The sequence below is a fragment of the Prunus persica genome, chromosome G2 (assembly GCF_000346465.2).
Source record: "Prunus persica cultivar Lovell chromosome G2, Prunus_persica_NCBIv2, whole genome shotgun sequence".
NCBI classification, from domain to species: domain Eukaryota; kingdom Viridiplantae; phylum Streptophyta; class Magnoliopsida; order Rosales; family Rosaceae; genus Prunus; species Prunus persica.
The window spans coordinates 27615450-27633476 of record NC_034010.1 but is presented as its reverse complement, the minus strand read 5'-3'; the positions used below and the strand labels follow the sequence as shown (position 1 = coordinate 27633476).

Sequence of the window (18027 nt, the reverse complement as noted above, 5' to 3'; positions counted from 1 at the left end):
TATTATATTTGTTTCCATATAATATCATTAGAATTTATTTGAGTATGACATGAAAGTCATTGCTCATGAAAGTCATTGCTTTGGCTTCTTTTAAAAAATTTCTCTCTCCTTTGACTTTTTCCAAAGTCTCCCAATAAAATTTTTGTCAAGGTAAAACTAGACAACATTGAGTTGAAACCGCATAACATAATCCTTAATATATTTGTACATGAAGTTTCAAATTAGACAACATCTCTCACTCTCCACTTGATGATAAAGCCTTGAACCTTACTAGTGGAAGCCGAACCATTCTTTGAGTAATCGCCAATGTCTATCTCAATACCACAATATTTTATTAAGTATTCGCCGTAACGTCGACTATAATGAGTATCACTCCCATCCAAAAGGCTTAGGGTTGACCACCGTTAAATATTTAAAATTTAAGAAAAATACCAGAGAGAGAGAGGAGAATTATGGTGAATTTCACTTCCAAATACATATCCAAATATTTCGTATGTAATTATGATTTATAAAGGTGAAGTTCCTCTCCATATCATGGTGATTACTTAATTAAACAGATACCAAATACCTTATAAGATATGGAGAGGAACTTGGCATGTAAGGGAAAAAATATTGTTTAAAAAAAAAAGATGGTACCATTTGCGAGGTGCCAATTCATCTTTATAATTAATTATACAATTAATACTAGAAGTTCACACCAATACTTTTTTAAAACATTTTTAAATATTTGATTAAAGAGATCTTAATCGAGAGTTGAATTCTTTGCCCCAATATTCTTCGGCAAATATGAATTTCATCTTACAAAAGTCGTTGGTGTCTATTTGATCTACATGGATAGACAAGTTTTCTACTGGGGTAGTTGCGGTCTCAAACAAAAACAATTAAACAAATAATATAGAACTTGTATACGTGGTCAATGGTGAGTGGTAGTGGAAGAAAGACTTGGTTGAAACCAATGTAGTTTCTTCCATGACCCTTTCGTTGGGTTATTGAGACGACCCCAAAGTCTCTTCTTTGGAGTTTTCATTACGTCCCCACTAAGGCTTGACAAATGACCGAGAGCACATATTACATATAAAGCTGTATTAATTGGTAGCTCACTTAGTTTCCAGCTCCTCTTCTTTCATTGCAATGGCTACACCAGCGGAGTAAGCAACCTCTCCTCATCTCTCTCTCTCTCTCTCTCTCTCTCTCTCTCTCTCTCTCTCTCTCTCTCTCTCTCTCTCAGAATTCAAATCATCTTTCTAATCAATTTGGTTTTGGATGATCTTATCATAGGAATCAAAGAACAACATGGTTGAAAGTTTTGATTAACTTGTTTATTTACTTTATCATACAACTGTAATAAGCATTAAAAACCACTACACCAATCAATTAAGGATTTGATCAACATTCTCCCAGTCAATAATAAATTAAACAATCTGCTAAATTATGCTTTTCCTAATTCACTTTGCCAAATTATTTCATAAATTACAATCATTTTTATCCTTTCACGGATGCATGTAAGTTTTTTTAATTTTCCATGGAAATTAAAGAACCTCGTCTCTGCGCCTATGAATTTACAGATACTATCGATCGCTGCCACCGGTGAGCAAGACCTATGGAGTTGCCTGCTTTATGACTGCAGCTGCCTTGTACTTGCAACTTTATAATCCATCGAACATTGAGCTTGATTATGGCCTCGTCATAAAACGTTTCCAGGTAAAATTAAAATCTCAAAAATCTTCTCTAATTATTGATTATTCAAGGCCGGAATTGTTCTGCTTCTGATCATGCTTTGTGCTTTTCTTTTTCTTTTACTAATGATGAGATTAATGAAGGTTTGGAGGCTTATTACCAGTTTCTTCTTCCTGGGGCCCTTTTCTTTCCCGTTTGCTTTTCGTCTTATAATAATGTGAGCGACTTTTCGATGGCATTAAGATAACATAATTATCCATACCTCATTTTAATGATACAATAACTTGTCGCATTATCTGTGCCTTATTTGTTTCCAATTTGCATAGAGCAAGATATGGTGTGGGATTGGAGAGAGGACCGTTTGACAAGAGAACGGCAGACTATGTTTGGATGTTGGTATTTGGTGCCATTTCACTTTTGGTAAGCCAAACTATTTAATTTACTATTTGTTTCTCTCTGATTCTAATTGGACCAACATTGCCAAAGCATTCTATACATCTATTTTATTCCCAAACCTAGCTGTGCCGGCCTGCACTACTATTTTGATTTCTGTATTGTTTTTTTTTTTCAATTTTTTTGGGTTCCATGGACATTCATGTTGCAAATTATTAAAATAATGACAAATATATATACATGGATTATTTATAGGTGATGGCTGTTGTTCCATATTTGTTCTCTCCGTTTATGGGACCTTCAGTGGTTTTCATGATCGTGTATGTATGGTCCCGTGAGTTCCCAAATGCACGTATCAACATATATGGGCTGGTGTCCTTGAAGGTGCTCTCTCTCTCTCTCTCTCTCTCTCTCTCTCTCTCTCTCTCTCTCTCTCTCTCTTCAATTTTAAGTTTAGCTATCTCATTTTGGAAATTATATAACACAAGTTGTGGGGTACATACAGGGATTTTATCTTCCTTGGGCATTTCTGGGTCTGGATTTGATTTTTGGAGATCCTTTGAAGCCAGACATTCTAGGGATGGTTGCAGGACATCTCTATTACTTTCTAACGGTGCTTCATCCTCTTGCTGGTGGAAAATTAATGCTCAAGACTCCTCTCTGGGTGTATCCTTTTATGGATCAACAATATTTGATTTCATTAGTAATGAATGATTCAGTAGACATTAATAAATATATATGCATAATTGTAGACCTTAATGATGAATAATTTGCAGGCACAAATTGGTATCCTTCTGGGGTGAGGGAACCCAAATCAATTCCCCGGTGGAACGCAATCCTCATGCCGGAGTTGCGTTCCGGGGAAGAAGCTTCCGACTCAATGGTCGAACAACCACTCCACTACAAACAACTCAGGAACCTTTTAATAATCAGCAGCCGGCAGCAGCTGATGGAGTTGCATTCCGTGGAAGAAGCCAGCGCCTCGACGGTCGTTAATTAGTAATCATCTAGCCAGCGCCTACTCACATATGATATATCATGTATGTAACAAATGGAAAATGGCTATTCCTATGTTGGCCATAGCTAAGCTAATCGGCGACATGCATTGAAAAGGCTAAGCTACCAAGTCAACTTGTCCACATTGACTTATTAAATTTTGTTGCCCCTTTCAACTCTACTGTCTATGTGACTTTATGAATCATATGATGTGAGGTTCAAATGCTTTTCTTTAATAAGAACGCGTTTATTTGATTTATAGACATTGCAGAGGCCATTGTACTTGTCGGTCCTCGTCATCAATTTGTTACAAGTTTCTCTTTATTTGGTCACATGAGATGTTCGTGTTAGTCTTTGGTTGTTAACATTTTATTTGTACATAATTTTGCTCTAATTTATGTGACAGTTTTATTATTTATACCTTTCCTTTTTATGAAAAACAAGAACGGAAAATGGACAGCCCTATATACATTAACAACTCATCAGCTATCAAATTAGGTTCATGGTAACTTAGATATGTCCTGAAAATGATATCAAAGACGTACGTTAAAGATAAAGAGAACGTATTTTTTTATTTAAATTTGTAATATTGATCAAAACTTAAAAATAACATTCGATAATTAAAAAAAAAAGATATTGTGGATTTAAGTTTGACTATTAATACTTTTGAGAGAACTAGAAAGAAAGAAAAAAAGCAAAGTGAACCCATGTCATAGGAACCTTTGAGCTAAAAGCCATATGGTATGTCATCTTCTTGAAAACATGGAGTGAAAATATAAAAACTATAGGACATATGGAAATGAAGTCAAATTTCTATGAGGCAGGCAGCCAATCAGTCAAGTCAAACTATAAGGAAGTGAAGTAATCTTCTTTGCAATTTTGGCATTGGTGTTATCCCCTCGTGTTTTTCATGTAGGCCAACAACCAATGTCACAAATCAGGAGAAGATTCGTGGTAGTTTATACAGTGCCATAATTCCAACTTAGCAAACCCAAAAATAAAATTAAAAACAATAATAATAATATATAATCCAAGATTGCAACTTTGTTTCTTGTTTAGATAAATTAGAGTTCAAAAGAACTGTAAAAAAATAAAATTAATTATATATAAGTAGGTCCTCATTTAAATTAAAATTTGTACATTAATGCTACTGATTGAGCAGTAGATGCAAAATCAAGTTGCACTTTCGTTGAAAACGAACAGAGATTGAAAAGTCATACCAGAGACTGAACGAATGGTTCTTTTTAATATAGTTAATCAAGTTGCAAGTCGTTGATTTTAATCCACAGAGGAACCCAAAAATAAAAATGCCGTCGCTTTCAGATACAGGGCAATGCTTCACGGAAAAGTTGGCTCTTAATTTTTAAGAGGCAAAATAAGCTTTGGTGGCAGATAAACTATTCCAACTCTGGAAATGGTGGTTGAATGTTCAAAATGGTTTTGCAGAGGGAGATATTTATGAATTTTTGTTCTCCTCTCAAGAGGATTTGAAGAAGAGCTCGAAGTTTGAGTCTTGACCCTTAAAAAACTGGTACGTTCTTATCTTCTTGTTGTGTTGTGTGGTTTTTCTTGTAAGTTGGCGTCTGTGTACTTTCTGGTTTTTTGAAATTTGTGAGCCTGTTTTTGGTTTTGAACGGCACTTTGCATATGTGTTTGCGAGCATGTCTTTGTGTATTCAAAATTTTGGTTCTTTTTGGTAGTTTGAGGCTTATTTCATGAAAATTCATTTCTGAGTCTGCCAATTTATCTCTCTCTCTCTCTCTCTCTCTCTCTCTCTCTCTCGCCTGCCTGCTTGTCGTAAGATTTATGTATTGCCGGGTAATTTGAATTGAAGAAGGTTCATTCTCTTCAAGATATACCTACGTGAAGTTGTTATTTTAAATCCTTAATATTTTTATAATAAAATTCTGATTTATTTGATTTATCTGGTCTGTTGCGAGTAGTAATTGTGCTCTTTGCTTTGCTTCTACATGTTACATGTTAGAGGATTCAGTGTAACAGAGGAGTGGCAGAGTAATGGATGGGAGTGAAATTATTGAAGCACATGGCAGTGTCGCATTGGAGGCGGCACCTTCCCCTCTTTCAATTGTTGCCATTGCTATCAATGGGAACAGAAAGAGCAAATACATTGTTAGATGGGCTCTGGAGAAGTTTGTTCCAGAGGGAAATGTATTCTTCAAGTTGATACATGTGCGCCCAAGGATTACTGGAGTTCCAACACCAAGTAAGTATAAACATGAGTATAAATTTGAGACATTCATAAACTGGGTTTAGCTCATGAATTCATTCATTTGGTATTCTAATTTTTTTAAGACTGATTTGGTATTCAAATTTTTTTTTAAAAATTACTGTTATGTTTAAAAATTCTTGTTTTTGTTGTGAGTATAGTGGGAAATCTGATTCCATTGTCACAAGTACGAGAAGACGTAGTAGCTGCATATAGAAAGGAAATTGAGTGGCAGGCAAGTGAGTTGCTTCTTCCATACAAGAAAATGTGTGCTCAAAAGAAGGTACAACTTTCTTATTTGTTGAAGTTTGATATTAAGAAAATCCAAGGTAACAAAAATGTAAACCTCACTGTTTTGAATGTAGGTGCAAGTAGATGTTGTAGTCATTGAATCAGACGACGTGGCAAATGCAATAGCGGAGGAGATTGCTAAGTCTGCTATAAGCAATCTTGTCTTAGGTGCCCCATCTCGTGGCATGTTTAAAAGGTATTTTGTTGGCATGTAGTTGTTCAAATGGATACTTTGATGACTGTGGTTTGTGTGGGGAAAAGGGGATGGAAATTTCCAGAGTTTGGCAGCCTTTGTATTTTGATTAGTTGCATACAAAAACCAATTGCGAGAGGATATAATTTTGGATACAGAATTCCTGCTTATCATCTGGTAAATCATTTAACAGGTTCTAGATAGGTTCAAATTGAGCTTCCGGTGAACAAAATATTCACGGAGGCATGTGTGCACTTGCACACACACACAAACAAGCACAAAAGAAAGTTTGTGCATGTTTAAAAAGAAAAATGAAAGAAACCTTTGTCATTTGTCTTGTCAATATATTTCTACAGAACATAGAGAACCATCCATGTAATCCTCTCGTATTTTGTGAAAAATTATTTCTCAAAATTGCCTTGTGGTTGATCATGTTACCAATTTAATGCTCCTAGGAAACAGAAGGGACTGTCCTCAAAAATCTCAGCTTGCAGCCCAAGATTTTGCACCATATATGCTGTTTCAAAAGGAAAATTGTCATCAGTACGCGCATCTGATTCCGAGTCAGTTGCAAGCATTAGAGATGACAATAGTGACACATGTTCTATCAACAGTTCTTCAAGTTATGCATCCGGCTCACAGACAGGTAATGCACATGACTCAGGTTGAGTGACATCTTGATATCATGTAATGTGCAACATATACATTCTTTAGAGAATGGGGGCTCTTGCAACCATAGCAATAAATGATAATGTACAATGTCAATGATGCTAACTATGTAAGCAGCTGAAATATTTAACTCAGTTCTTCTGTTTTCAAGGCACAGATCGTGGCTCGGTTGGTTCATACTCCCATTTCCGTTCTCCTTCCCTTCCAATGCAGCGATTTCAAGCTCTTACAACTATCAACCAGACCCTTCTTAGTACAAAGACAAATTCCAATGAAACCATTCATTCTAGATGCCAATCTCAGGATCTTGAGGAAGGGAAGGATGGTATGAGTTCTTGTCCCAGCAACTCAGATGTTGTGCATACACCGAGTCAGCCCTCTAGTAGTGGAAGCTTCCTGACAGATAATCGGTCATGGACTTCTGATCAAGCGTCCACCTCAGACGTGGTTACAGATTATTCATCTGAGAGCCAGGTAGCACTTTCTGACTTCTTTTGACATGGTTAAATGGTGATTTCCAATGAATTATGCAGAAAAATACATATTAGGAATTGCATACATGAGATGTGGTCTATGGATTACATAGTATGTAGTGCTCTTTGATTTCTAAACATCCTTCCTATGCTATTTTTATTCAGTTGAAAGTACTTGCCTGCAGAAGTCATGGTCTCATGTGTTTCAAATTGCTGAAAAGTTTTTACTTAAACCATCTTAACATGTTAAGTCTATGATAAGATGATTGAAAAGTGTGGGAGACCTTTTCTCAACCAATACCGCATTTTTTTGAATTAAAATTCTTAATTATTACATATATGGAAACACGTCCCTTGGTCAGGTCAATAGGGGGAGCTGTATGTATTAAAGAAGTAATGGAGTTGTTCAATTTGCACTTCTTGCAGGCAAATATCAACTTGGAGCTAGAAAAGCTGAGAATTGAACTCAGACATGTCAAAGGAATGTATGCAATGGCTCAAAGTGAGACTATTGATGCTTCTAGGAAGGTAGGTATTCTTATCCTTGTTGACAGCAGTAAATACTTTCTGTTTCTTTATTTACCCATCCAGTTTAGCTTCTGTAATAGTTAGCAAGATCTCTTAAGATCTTCGATTCGAATAGTAAGAAATATTTCTTTTTGATAATCAGATAAACAATTTAAATAAACGCCGATCAGAGGAAGCAATAAGGCTCAAGGAGATAAATTCAATGGAGGAGAAAGCCAAAGTATTTGCAACACAAGAGAAGGAGAAGTATGAAGCTGCTAAGATAGAGGCTGAGTATATGAGAGAATGTGTTGAAAGAGAAGTTTCGCAAAGGAGAGAAGCAGAGATGAAAGCCATGCATGATGCCGAGGAGAAAGAAAAGCTTGAAAGTGTACTTGTAGGTCCTGTGCAGCAATACCAGAAGTTCATGTGGGATGAGATTGTTACTGCCACCTCATCTTTCTCTGAGGATCTTCGGATTGGAATGGGCGCGTACGGAACTGTCTATAAGTGTAGTTTTCATCATACAACTGCAGCAGTGAAAGTTCTTCACTCTAAAGAGAATCGCCAAACTAAGCAATTCCAGCAGGAGGTATGTAACATGCATGACTAAATCTGGATAGTAGCTCATATAGATGTCGAACTATCCTTCCTGCATTAGTGTCGTTCACATTGAAACTAATGGTGGTATTGAACCAAACAAAATGGCAGATCAAAATATTTGTTGAAGAAATCGCCTGTTGTATAATCAAGAGCTCCTTAGGAGTTCAGTAGTTAATTTATTTATTTAGGTGTAGTTAAGTCTCCCGGTCTCTGCTCTTTAGTCAGAACTAAAAAAGAAAATAAGTATGTGCTCTTTAGAGTCTCTGCTTTTAATAATGCATCCAACCGTTCTCATCTTGTGCTGTGTTGGTACCACGCATCGCATAGAAGAAACTGTAAAATTGGGAACCTGTGATACCCAACTGAACACTGATTTACATTTTCTACTGGCTTGCAGCTTGAGATCCTGAGCAAAATCCGCCATCCCCACTTGCTTCTCCTTCTTGGTGCATGTCCTGAACACAGTTGCCTAGTGTATGAGTACATGGAGAACGGTAGCCTGGAGGACAGGTTGCTCCAGAAAAACAGTACACCTCCTATTCCTTGGTTTGAGAGGTTCCGAATTGCTTGGGAAGTAGCCTCAACTCTCATCTTTCTTCACAGCTCAAAGCCAAAACCAATCATCCATCGTGATCTGAAACCAGCAAACATCTTGCTTGATCATAACCTTGTGAGCAAGATTGGTGACGTTGGCCTTTCTACAATGCTTAACTTAGACCCTTCTGTGTCCAGTATATACAATGACACAGGGCCTGTTGGGACTCTCTCTTACATAGACCCGGAGTATCAAAGGACTGGGATAATCTCTCCACAATCTGATGTTTATGCTTTTGGAATGGTGATCTTGCAGTTGCTGACTGCAAAACCAGCAAGAGCTTTAACCCATCTGGTGGAAACAGCTATTAGTGATAGAAATTTAATGGATGTTTTGGATCCTAAAGCTGGGGTTTGGCCAATGGAAGAGACGAGGCAGTTGGCTGAATTGGGATTGAGTTGTGCAGAGCTTCGACGCAGAGACAGACCTGACTTGAAAGAGCAAGTAGTTCCTCTGCTGGAGAGACTGAAAATGGTTGCTGATAAAGCAAGAGATTCAGCTTCCACAGTTCAGTGCCGCCTACCTCCTAACCACTTCATCTGTCCAATTCTTAAGGTACACATAATCTTTAGTACCTATATTTATAGTATTGTTTAACCAGAAAGCCTAGAATTTGGAATGGGGTTTTAACTCAATGACAGCTTAAGGAGAGATCCAACTCAATATCCTTAATGTTAAAGCTTCACATTAGTCAGTCGCAATCGGACAATTGTATTTTATCCACATTTCCTAAATTTCTAAGGGATTGTTTTTATGGTATAATTTATAATTTTGACCAAATGTTGGTGGCTTCAATTATTCTTCATGTCATTGTAAATCCCATATAATATGCTATTTTCTTTTGTCACAGGATGTAATGCAGGAACCTTGTGTGGCTGCGGATGGTTACACTTATGATCGCAAATCAATAGAGACATGGATTCAAGAGAACGATAAGTCGCCAATGACGAATTTGCCATTGCCAAATAAGAATCTAATACCAAATTATACTCTTCTTTCTGCCATTATGGAGTGGAAGTCCAGGGGACAATAGCATCTACTTTTGTTGATTGTTATTATTAAGGTTAACAATGATGGGTTAGTTTATTTGACCCCTTGCTCTTGCTGTAAAGCGTAGTGAGGCATAGGGTAGCGTTTTAGAGTTGAATTTGTCACTGGTTTTGTTGTAGGAGTAAAGAAAAGGACTTCTAATTTCTCTGTTGTGCAAAAGAAGTAAAAAAGATTCAAGAATTGAAGGCCAAGAAAGTATTTATTCATATGCCACGTGTCATGCCATGTACGTAAACAAATTATATGTTTGTTTGAGAAAAAGGTGTAGAAGGAGATTTTGACCAAAAAAGTGACAAGTTTCATCAAGTAGTGCAATGGTGCTTTTTAATCATAATAATGTCATCCCTCCACACCGCATCTAAGCTAAGATAGCGATCTCTCATGGTGGTTGGACCCAGACCAACATAAACCCACCCACCACCCACCATGTTCTTATGTGGCAGCTAGATATCATTAAGAGAGAGTGACAATCCAATTGAATTTTGGATTTTAGATGAAACAGATTATTTTGGAACCAAGTTCTGGTATGCCTTGTTAGTCTTCAAATTCATATGAAACTAGTTGACCAAGATTTTGATTAATCTGCTATGAGAACTTGAAGCTTGTATTCTTAATTCAAAGTTGCAGACAATCTTGGGTCTAGAAGAAAAAAGCATAATTTCATTTGTTGATTAAAGGTACCTTCTTTTTCTTTTTTGCTGAGTGATACCTTCCCTTAAAGATTTTGTGAAAGCTAGCTGGGACCATATGGAATTCATAGTCTCAGGCTGCTAATACTTAGCAATAAAGAAATCTACAATCTGACAAACTAAATCACCAACTTTTCGATCTTTGTCGGATGGCTGAAATCTGAAACTTTTGCTCAAAGTGTGCAACCATAAGCTGAAGTTTTCAGCTTTTTGGCTTCAAAGAGTATATATAACCACCTATATTTTTACTATACACGTCAAAGTCATCATGGTCATTGTTTTTGTCATGGCCATCAATCATGCTGATTTTGTAAACAGAAATATTCTCAATCAAGGCACTATGACCTACCAAACAGTGCTCAAGTAGAGTGTTCAGTTACCAATCTCTTCAAGCTTCCATAGAACTTGCTTGGTGTTTGGTCTAAGTGATGGAGAAGGAGAACAGCATGTCATAGCAAGCTGAAAGAACTTGAGAATCTGTTCTTTAGTAACCGGGAGTTCGTCGTCAATGCTGCTATTGAGAAGTAAACCTGGATGGAACAAGTCATGGATTCTATGTCCAAGGACTGCATTTCTCATAAAATTTGGCAAACTAAAATCCTCATCAGGTGTTGTTGGGTTTTGATTGATTGGTTCCTTCCCTGTGAGTAATTCAAGTAAGATAACCCCAAGGCTGAATATATCAGTCTCTTCATTTGCATCCCTCATTTTGATCAGCTCAGGGGCTTTGTAGCCTTGAGATGCTGAAAGTTCAAGCATTTCTTGGCCAGCAGTAGGATTCAACAGAAGATGTAGGCTGAAATCTGAGATGAATGGCTGGTAATGGCGATCCAAAAGTATGTTTTTCAACTTGAGATTGCCATGAATTATGGGCTTCTCCAACCCAGTGTGAAGATGATCCAAACCTTTTGCTATACCAACTGAGATTCTATAGATAATGGCCCATTTGTGAGAGTCAGGATTGCTTTCTGTCATTGGAAGCAAAGTTTATCTATCAATTCTAAGTTATGGGAAGTTGGGAGCTAAAAATATACATACATAAAGAATTTTAATCAGAGAAGAGCTCTAAATTTGGTAATGAAAAGCACAGATGTTTAATTTTGCTAAGGCATAGTCATCCTTATCTCAAGGGAACATGGGAGGAGAAACTGACAATGTTAGGTGCTGACAGGTGACAGATATAATTTATGAAGGAAAGAATCCAAATAGTGTTGTATAACGTGCAGAAAAAGAGATCAATTTTATGCAGACAAAAACAGATGAGTCAAAAGCAGAACAGGGAAATTGGAAATTAGAACAATACAGAATTTTATAAGTGGAAGTGATAAAAGACCTGCTAGAAGTTAACTTCCTGTTCCACAACACAAAGTTTGCTAATTTGAAATGAATGAGCAATCCAAACCCAGGTGAAAAAGAAAAGAATTTTTTTGAAGCCCTGGTTTCTCTCTGATCATTTAATTTTGTTCACAGCCCATATCCAAAAGTTCTGAATTTGCCTCTTTTTTGGTTATATATTATTCACTTACCAAAACAAAAAAACAGTTATGAATTTGATTGTTTTGAAACACCATGATAGCAGATATTCTTTTGTGTAAGCCTCTTAAGCCCAATTGAGTGAAGACTCAGTATCCTTATGTACTAAGAAAAAGAGATCAATCTTTCTTTTTCATTCTATGCATTTTCTTGGCAACCACACATAAACAAACAGAAAGAAGATAGATCAAAAAGGCAAGAGAATCACCTCTTACAAACTGAGACAGATTGCCACGCCAATAAAACGGATGAATCAAAAGCTTCTCACCCCTTGGCCCTGCATAAAATCCCAGAAGAGGCACCAAATTGGGATGCCTTATACACCCCAACAACTGAACCACTTCACCAAAATCTTCAACTTTTGCAGTGCACACAGGCCTCAAAAACCTCAGCAACCTCACTGAGTTGCTACTCTGCAACAAAGCCTTGTACAGTGTTCCATAGTTTGACTTTCCAATCACCTCCCCTGGAGCATCTAGTATGTCGCAAATTCTGAGGTCTTGGCCATCCTGAAAAGTCATCAAGTCCTCTACCTTCACATCATCTTCATGCTTCTGCTCTGAGTTTTCCACATCTTGTTGCTCATGTTTTGCACTTCTTTTGCAGTAAAAGTAGATCAAAAATACAAAAGATACCAAAACTCCAGTTGAAGTCAGTACAAGAATCAAATTAAGCAGGTGGGTGTTCTTCATTCTGTCAAAAATGCAACTCCTTCATATCAAACATTGAAAATTTGGACAACGAAAGTGAGAAGTAACAAAAGATTAGGATCTGGTTTTGACGTGAAGGATTGAGAAAGTGTTAAACATAATGCAGATATGGCTAGTTTTCATGTAGAACAGATTTCTTTCCATACAAGTAGGAGTAGAAGACAAGAAGATTGAGATGGGGTGGTACTTTTGGGAGGAGAGGGTGTGTGTGGAACCCAATATTTTTGGGAATTTTAAGGGGATCAAAATTAATCCTTTTATCTACTAGGAAAATGGACTCTGAGAGACAGACTTGTGCACAAAGAAGTTATGGAGTTGAAGAGAGATCAGAAGATGAGCACATATACTATGCTCAAAACTTGTAAGACAGATCTATGCCATGTGAATGTGATGTTGCATCTGTTTTTGACTGTGTGTGAAATTTCCCTTTTGCCACCAAATATATTCCTCAATATCATTTTTGCATGCACCTTAGCATGTCATTTTCTGATTGATATGCTAATGCAAAATAATAGTGAGATTTAGAAGATGGCGGAGACATTGTTGTTAAAAATAAAAATATAATATAAATATGAATAAAGAAAAAAAGTGGTATTTTTTCTCCTTTTTATAAAAAAGCAATGATTTTGTATTTGTTCATTTAAAAAGTAGAAGGGTCGCAAAGGACCCATTGGTGTTGTGGTTTGAAGCAATTACTTTCTTAAACAAGATCTTGAGTTCAAAGTTTAGTATCTTTATAATGTGTGTGAGTTTATTATATTATCTCTTATCTCAATAAAAAAAAATATCCTTAAAATATATATATAAAGTAATAAATAAAGTAAAGGGGTCAAGGAAGGAGAGATGTCACATCAACTACAAGCTATGGAGTTACTGTCATTTCTATTATAAATTTAAGAGGGCAGATGAGATGACCATAGACAATTATTTTAGATGCAAAGTTGTCACAATTACGCGTTATTTTATCATCCTTTACTTTAGAAACGATTTTTGACATTTTGTTCATATTTAACAACAAAGAAGGGAAGGTTTTTGTCATTTGATTAAAAAAATTGGAGAGAGAGTGAGAAACAGGAGATCATAATTTCAGATCCAAATATGAACAAAATATTCCAACAAGAAAAATAGAAAGAAAAAAAAATCCTGTAATTAACATGATGAACCATATTTAAATAGAGATTTTGCTTAAGTTGTAATTATATGAAAGAAACTTGAAGCTCAAGTTGTGATTATGAAGGCTAAGTGGTGGTTGAGACAATATGTAATTAACGGCGGGGATTGATGAGTTGTTGCTTGAGGGCACCCACCATCAAAGTATTGATCAAAATCAGACGGGTGTGGGACCGCCCCACCACGTGAGGCATGATGCTTTGTCAAACAAAGTGTCAGGCCCTCAGACCCTACACGCGGCAGCATCTAAAAGCTTAATTAAACCAAATATTTCCTCAGCTGAAAAAGGACCACTTTGAAATTTGCGAATAGTTTCCAAGAAGATAACAGGCCCTTGGGGTGAATTCGTGAAAAGGCAAAATATACAGTGCCGTTTTTACCCTACTATACTGGAAAACAGTAAGGCCATTTTTGACTTTTCCGATTTCATCCTGAAGATTGCTGATGATGATGAGTGTTGTTTTGGCAACAGTCCCTCAACTCGACCTAAATTACTATATAATACCCAAAAGATGGTCCTCCCGGTAAAGAGAAAAATAATATTCTCCGACTTATATTGAAGTCAAATGTAGACTGCATTACATAAGAAAAACACCACCACCACCCCCCCAACCCCCCTTTAATTCAGTAAGACAATGACTGGTGCCGTAAAGAAAGCAATTGGTCACAGCACTTTGCTCCTTACCCACAAGAAGTTCGGGACCAATTCAACTCAAGAGACAAAGTACTGAGATAAAATTTGTGCAACTCAAAGTGGTCCTCCAATCCTGTCTGATAATAAAGTATAGGAATCTGCATTTTACATGTAGAGACCACAAAGTATATGGTATGGTTCTGTTTTATATTAACAATTGATTGTACTGTACTGAGTGTCTATGGCATCTTGATTTCCCTTTAATGGTGGAAACAAACAAATGGCTGCCCATACAATGCAATGTGATTATTTTGAAATGAATGATGATGCTTGCCCTATCATGGAATATAATACATTGGATTCGGAAGCTTGAATGAGCGGATGGACATTGAGGTGCCTAATATGTCACTCCACTGGTCTCCAGAGTTGCCAAGAATTCTGTATCCCTCTTTCTCCATCTCATTCCTCTTTTCTGACTTGTAAACTGTTGCTAATTTCCCTTGCTCATCCGGGGCCCTGCACAATATGTGAAACACATGATTCAGAATTCTAAACAAACATTATGAAGCTGGTACAAGGACGAAAAGCACAATGCCCTAAAGTCAAAGGCTTCCTGATAGCATAAGTAATGAACATTGTCTTAAAATGATAGCTTCAAATTCAAGTTCTGTAATCAATGATTTAAAGAACAAAAAACAAGAGAGAAGAGAAGAAGATGTCAAAATGTTAATCATAAGCTTTTCTTATAAATGATAAACATGGGTATCCAATTGAAAGCTTTACTTTTCATGTTCATCCTTATTTTCTTTAGAAATAAACCTAACTTCACATTGTCATTAATTTGTATTCCCAACTGACAAAGACCAGTAATCAGATGAGATGAAAAGCACCTGATGAAATGATATTTATTTATTTAGGAAGACGAAATCAAACATCTATCGGAGAAACAGAAAATCATCAATATAGTGCACCAACACCCCTAACAAAGCAATTATGAAAGATCACAAAAAGAGAACCTTCTTTGATCTAATAAAATCAAGTAAAATTCACAACGAAAACAAATCCAAATTAATCAAGTGGAAATGTAGTAGGTTTTGATCAATATCTGGTGGGCAAGTCCTATAGCTAACAAAATTACATTACTTGAGCTCAGCTACATGATATAACGTGGTAACACCTTCAGCCCATAAGTGAGGTGGGTCCTTAATGTGAATAATGTGTATGCAGGTATGCGCAGGACATAAGTAAAAACTGAGTTATCTTTTTCATCTGATTGAATCAACATTGATCCACTTCAATCATTTCTAACTAAGTAAAATATGCAGGAAAGTAACAGATCAGTACCCCACCCAAGGAAAAAGGATGGAAGGCACGACAACAGAATGTTATATATATCATGAAAAAGTAAACTTAACAATGTGACTGGAAAAGAATATATATTATGAATGGCACTTCCTCAAATCTACTCCACGCAGGGAACAGTAGCCTGAAGAGCAATGATATATTCATGCTAATGCTATAAAATTTTCCCATTATCTAACACTCGTAAGCATGCATTGCCCTTAATTTTAGCACGTCCTAAATTTGGCTCTAGAATACAGCGATAAGACATAACCTAAGTTTCCATTTAAATTTGCAAAGGAAAAAACCATACTAGGACAATCAAATGATATTAAAATATGGATAATAATAGTTATACTAGTCAGACAATATTCTACATGAACTCATAAGGGGCATTCATACTCACCTTAAAATAAGCTTATGCCAATCTCGAAATCCTGCATTGATCAGATTCTCAATAGTAGCCTTTCTTTTCCCGTCACTGCGCCCAGTGAGCAAAAATACCTTAATTCCCAAACCCAAGACCTCTTCATAGAGTTTCAAGCTGGACTTTATAGCGGGTGCCATGGCCTTGTCAACCCATCTATCAAACTCCAGATGATCAAAAACCTCCAAGCTGCAAAAGCACACATATTATCCACATCAGAACATTGTTACAAAAAAGAAAAAAAAATACACAACACAATAAATCATGATAAGATTCAATGAAAAATAGAAAAATAGAATTGTGGTGAGGTCTTTTTACAGCAGAACCTCGCCTTAACTAAACAAATTGGTTGTAGCAGGTTCGTTGATAAATTTCGAGATATTATAAGGTCAAAAAGATGAACCATTTACTTCCAATATTCCAAGGTTTCTATAATTCTTAATTCAAAATTTCATAACAAGAATCTCATTCAATTTATTGGTTTTCTGGTATTTTCAAGTTCCAAACAAATGAAACACTGTAAAATTCCCAACATGATTCTATTTATGTTAATTTTAGAAAACATTCTAGTCAATCAATGTCAAAATTCCACGCAACTTTACCAAATTACTCTATTTTTGTTTTCCTCTACACTATTCCATAAACCCAAAGAAAATTCGCAAAGGAAGTTCAAGAATCATACCCATAACCATGGTCAGCATAATACGGAAGATTGGAAAGCAGAGTGTCATCAATGTCAAAAATCCACACATCTTTCCCATCACCACTCAATTCAACAGCCTTGGCATAAACTCCAGCCTCCTTAGACACCCTTTCGAGATCAAACCCATAAGCCCGACCAGTCACGTAATCTTTCACATACTTTGCACATTCCTGTGGGATTGTTTTCCAGGGGTTGATGTTGTTAGCCTCCACAGAAAATCTCCAGCTGGTACAGTGCAATTTAAACTCTTCCTCTAATTCTCTGAAATTTGTCTCCGTGTTTTCGGGGTATTCGATGATCAAAGGCCTTGGCAGGAGGTGGGAAGTGAAAGTTTCCTGAGAAAACGCGAGGGAAAGTAAAGGAAAAAAAAGGAAAATCTTCAAGAAAGTCATGGTGGTTGGGAAAGAAAGAAAGACTCTGAATTTGGGGGAATCAAATTCTGGGTAGGGCGTGAATAAAGAAGATTTTGTGGGTATCTGAAAAATCAATGGGAATTTATGGAAGGGAATCTGTGGAAAAGTAAAATCTGAAGAAAAGCAAAACGGGGGGTCAAATAAGGAAATACGTTTCTTGGTGTTGGAATGAGAAACCCATATATGAACAGTAACCTCTGTGTTTGGGTTTTGGGTTTTGGGTTTTAAAGAGGAGAACTTGAAGAGAGTGGCGTGCGAGTGAAGTAATTACAGAGAGAGAGAGATTTACAGGTTGTTGTAGAGTTGAAGAGCTTGCTTGGAGAGATGGAGGGAAGATGCACGGCGGCACGTAAACTTATAGGACGACCTTCAGATGTTGTGGGAGTGTAGGACCCACCCTCGGTCTACAAGTATAGACAAATCAACTCTTTTTCGTTTACTTCCTTCCTATTGCTGTTGGGATATTGATATTCCCTTAACCTACGCAGGAAATTAAGGAAGAACAATTGGAAGGCACCTCCTCGGCATAAGGCCCCAAGAAGATCCAAGTCCACAAGCCTGTGACATAAGTAACTAAGCCCAAACCCAATACAAACAAGGCCGAGTCGCCTTGTCCTGTGAGGGGAAGCTTCTTAATGAGGGGTTGTATGTTGAGGGAATCGTGTTGTTCAATAACTCTGCAATTGACTATTAAGAACCCCTTTGCAATTGATCGGATGACAATATAATTCCT

General features: G+C 36.7%; 4 protein-coding genes across 6 annotated transcripts; 2 read left to right on the top strand and 2 right to left on the bottom strand.

Moving 5' to 3' along the window:
- LOC18785475 (derlin-1.1) lies at nt 981-3350 on the top strand. The gene is made up of 7 exons (XM_007218615.2): nt 981-1148; nt 1566-1701; nt 1821-1894; nt 2004-2097; nt 2326-2454; nt 2576-2736; nt 2847-3350. The coding sequence occupies exons 1-7, from the start codon at nt 1132-1134 to the stop codon at nt 3064-3066; spliced, it is 831 nt and encodes a 276-aa protein (XP_007218677.1). The 5' UTR covers nt 981-1131; the 3' UTR covers nt 3067-3350.
- Nucleotides 4353-9963, top strand: LOC18784866 (U-box domain-containing protein 35). Of its 3 annotated transcripts, none has more exons than XM_007218858.2 (10): nt 4353-4597; nt 5060-5290; nt 5455-5576; nt 5659-5780; nt 6233-6423; nt 6598-6920; nt 7346-7447; nt 7590-8018; nt 8427-9179; nt 9475-9963. In XM_007218858.2, the coding sequence occupies exons 2-10, from the start codon at nt 5083-5085 to the stop codon at nt 9655-9657; spliced, it is 2433 nt and encodes an 810-aa protein (XP_007218920.1). In that variant the 5' UTR covers nt 4353-4597; nt 5060-5082; the 3' UTR covers nt 9658-9963. The 3 variants fall into 3 exon arrangements, with proteins under 3 accessions (XP_007218920.1, XP_020413268.1, XP_020413266.1); XM_020557679.1 differs by having other exon boundaries at nt 5051-5290; nt 6604-6920; XM_020557677.1 differs by having other exon boundaries at nt 5051-5290.
- On the bottom strand, nt 10397-13124 carry LOC18785376 (putative kinase-like protein TMKL1). The gene is made up of 2 exons (XM_020557680.1): nt 12105-13124; nt 10397-11331 (listed from the first exon to the last, which is right to left on the bottom strand). The coding sequence occupies exons 1-2, from the start codon at nt 12586-12588 to the stop codon at nt 10736-10738; spliced, it is 1080 nt and encodes a 359-aa protein (XP_020413269.1). The 5' UTR covers nt 12589-13124; the 3' UTR covers nt 10397-10735.
- Nucleotides 14515-17629, bottom strand: LOC18785327 (acid phosphatase 1). The gene is made up of 3 exons (XM_007218756.2): nt 16861-17629; nt 16158-16367; nt 14515-14926 (listed from the first exon to the last, which is right to left on the bottom strand). The coding sequence occupies exons 1-3, from the start codon at nt 17271-17273 to the stop codon at nt 14749-14751; spliced, it is 801 nt and encodes a 266-aa protein (XP_007218818.1). The 5' UTR covers nt 17274-17629; the 3' UTR covers nt 14515-14748.

What these genes read in the sequence shown, in the direction of transcription:
- LOC18785475 (XM_007218615.2), top strand. An exon ending in GCTTTTCGTCTTATAATAAT is followed by an intron (nt 1,895 to 2,003) that starts GTGAGCGACTTT and finishes CAATTTGCATAG; the next exon opens with AGCAAGATATGGTGTGGGAT. An exon ending in ATGGGCTGGTGTCCTTGAAG is followed by an intron (nt 2,455 to 2,575) that starts GTGCTCTCTCTC and finishes GGGTACATACAG; the next exon opens with GGATTTTATCTTCCTTGGGC.
- LOC18784866 (XM_007218858.2), top strand. Translation starts at nt 5,083, where the DNA reads ATGGATGGGAGTGAAATTATTGAAGCACATGGCAGTGTCGCATTGGAG. An exon ending in TCTCGTGGCATGTTTAAAAG is followed by an intron (nt 5,781 to 6,232) that starts GTATTTTGTTGG and finishes TAATGCTCCTAG; the next exon opens with GAAACAGAAGGGACTGTCCT. An exon ending in TCATCTGTCCAATTCTTAAG is followed by an intron (nt 9,180 to 9,474) that starts GTACACATAATC and finishes CTTTTGTCACAG; the next exon opens with GATGTAATGCAGGAACCTTG.
- LOC18785376 (XM_020557680.1), bottom strand. Translation starts at nt 12,588, where the DNA reads ATGAAGAACACCCACCTGCTTAATTTGATTCTTGTACTGACTTCAACT. An exon ending in TCTGTCTCAGTTTGTAAGAG is followed by an intron (nt 11,332 to 12,104) that starts GTGATTCTCTTG and finishes TTCCAATGACAG; the next exon opens with AAAGCAATCCTGACTCTCAC.
- LOC18785327 (XM_007218756.2), bottom strand. Translation starts at nt 17,273, where the DNA reads ATGACTTTCTTGAAGATTTTCCTTTTTTTTCCTTTACTTTCCCTCGCG. An exon ending in TATGCTGACCATGGTTATGG is followed by an intron (nt 16,368 to 16,860) that starts GTATGATTCTTG and finishes GTGCTTTTGCAG; the next exon opens with CTTGGAGGTTTTTGATCATC. An exon ending in TGGCATAAGCTTATTTTAAG is followed by an intron (nt 14,927 to 16,157) that starts GTGAGTATGAAT and finishes CATATTGTGCAG; the next exon opens with GGCCCCGGATGAGCAAGGGA.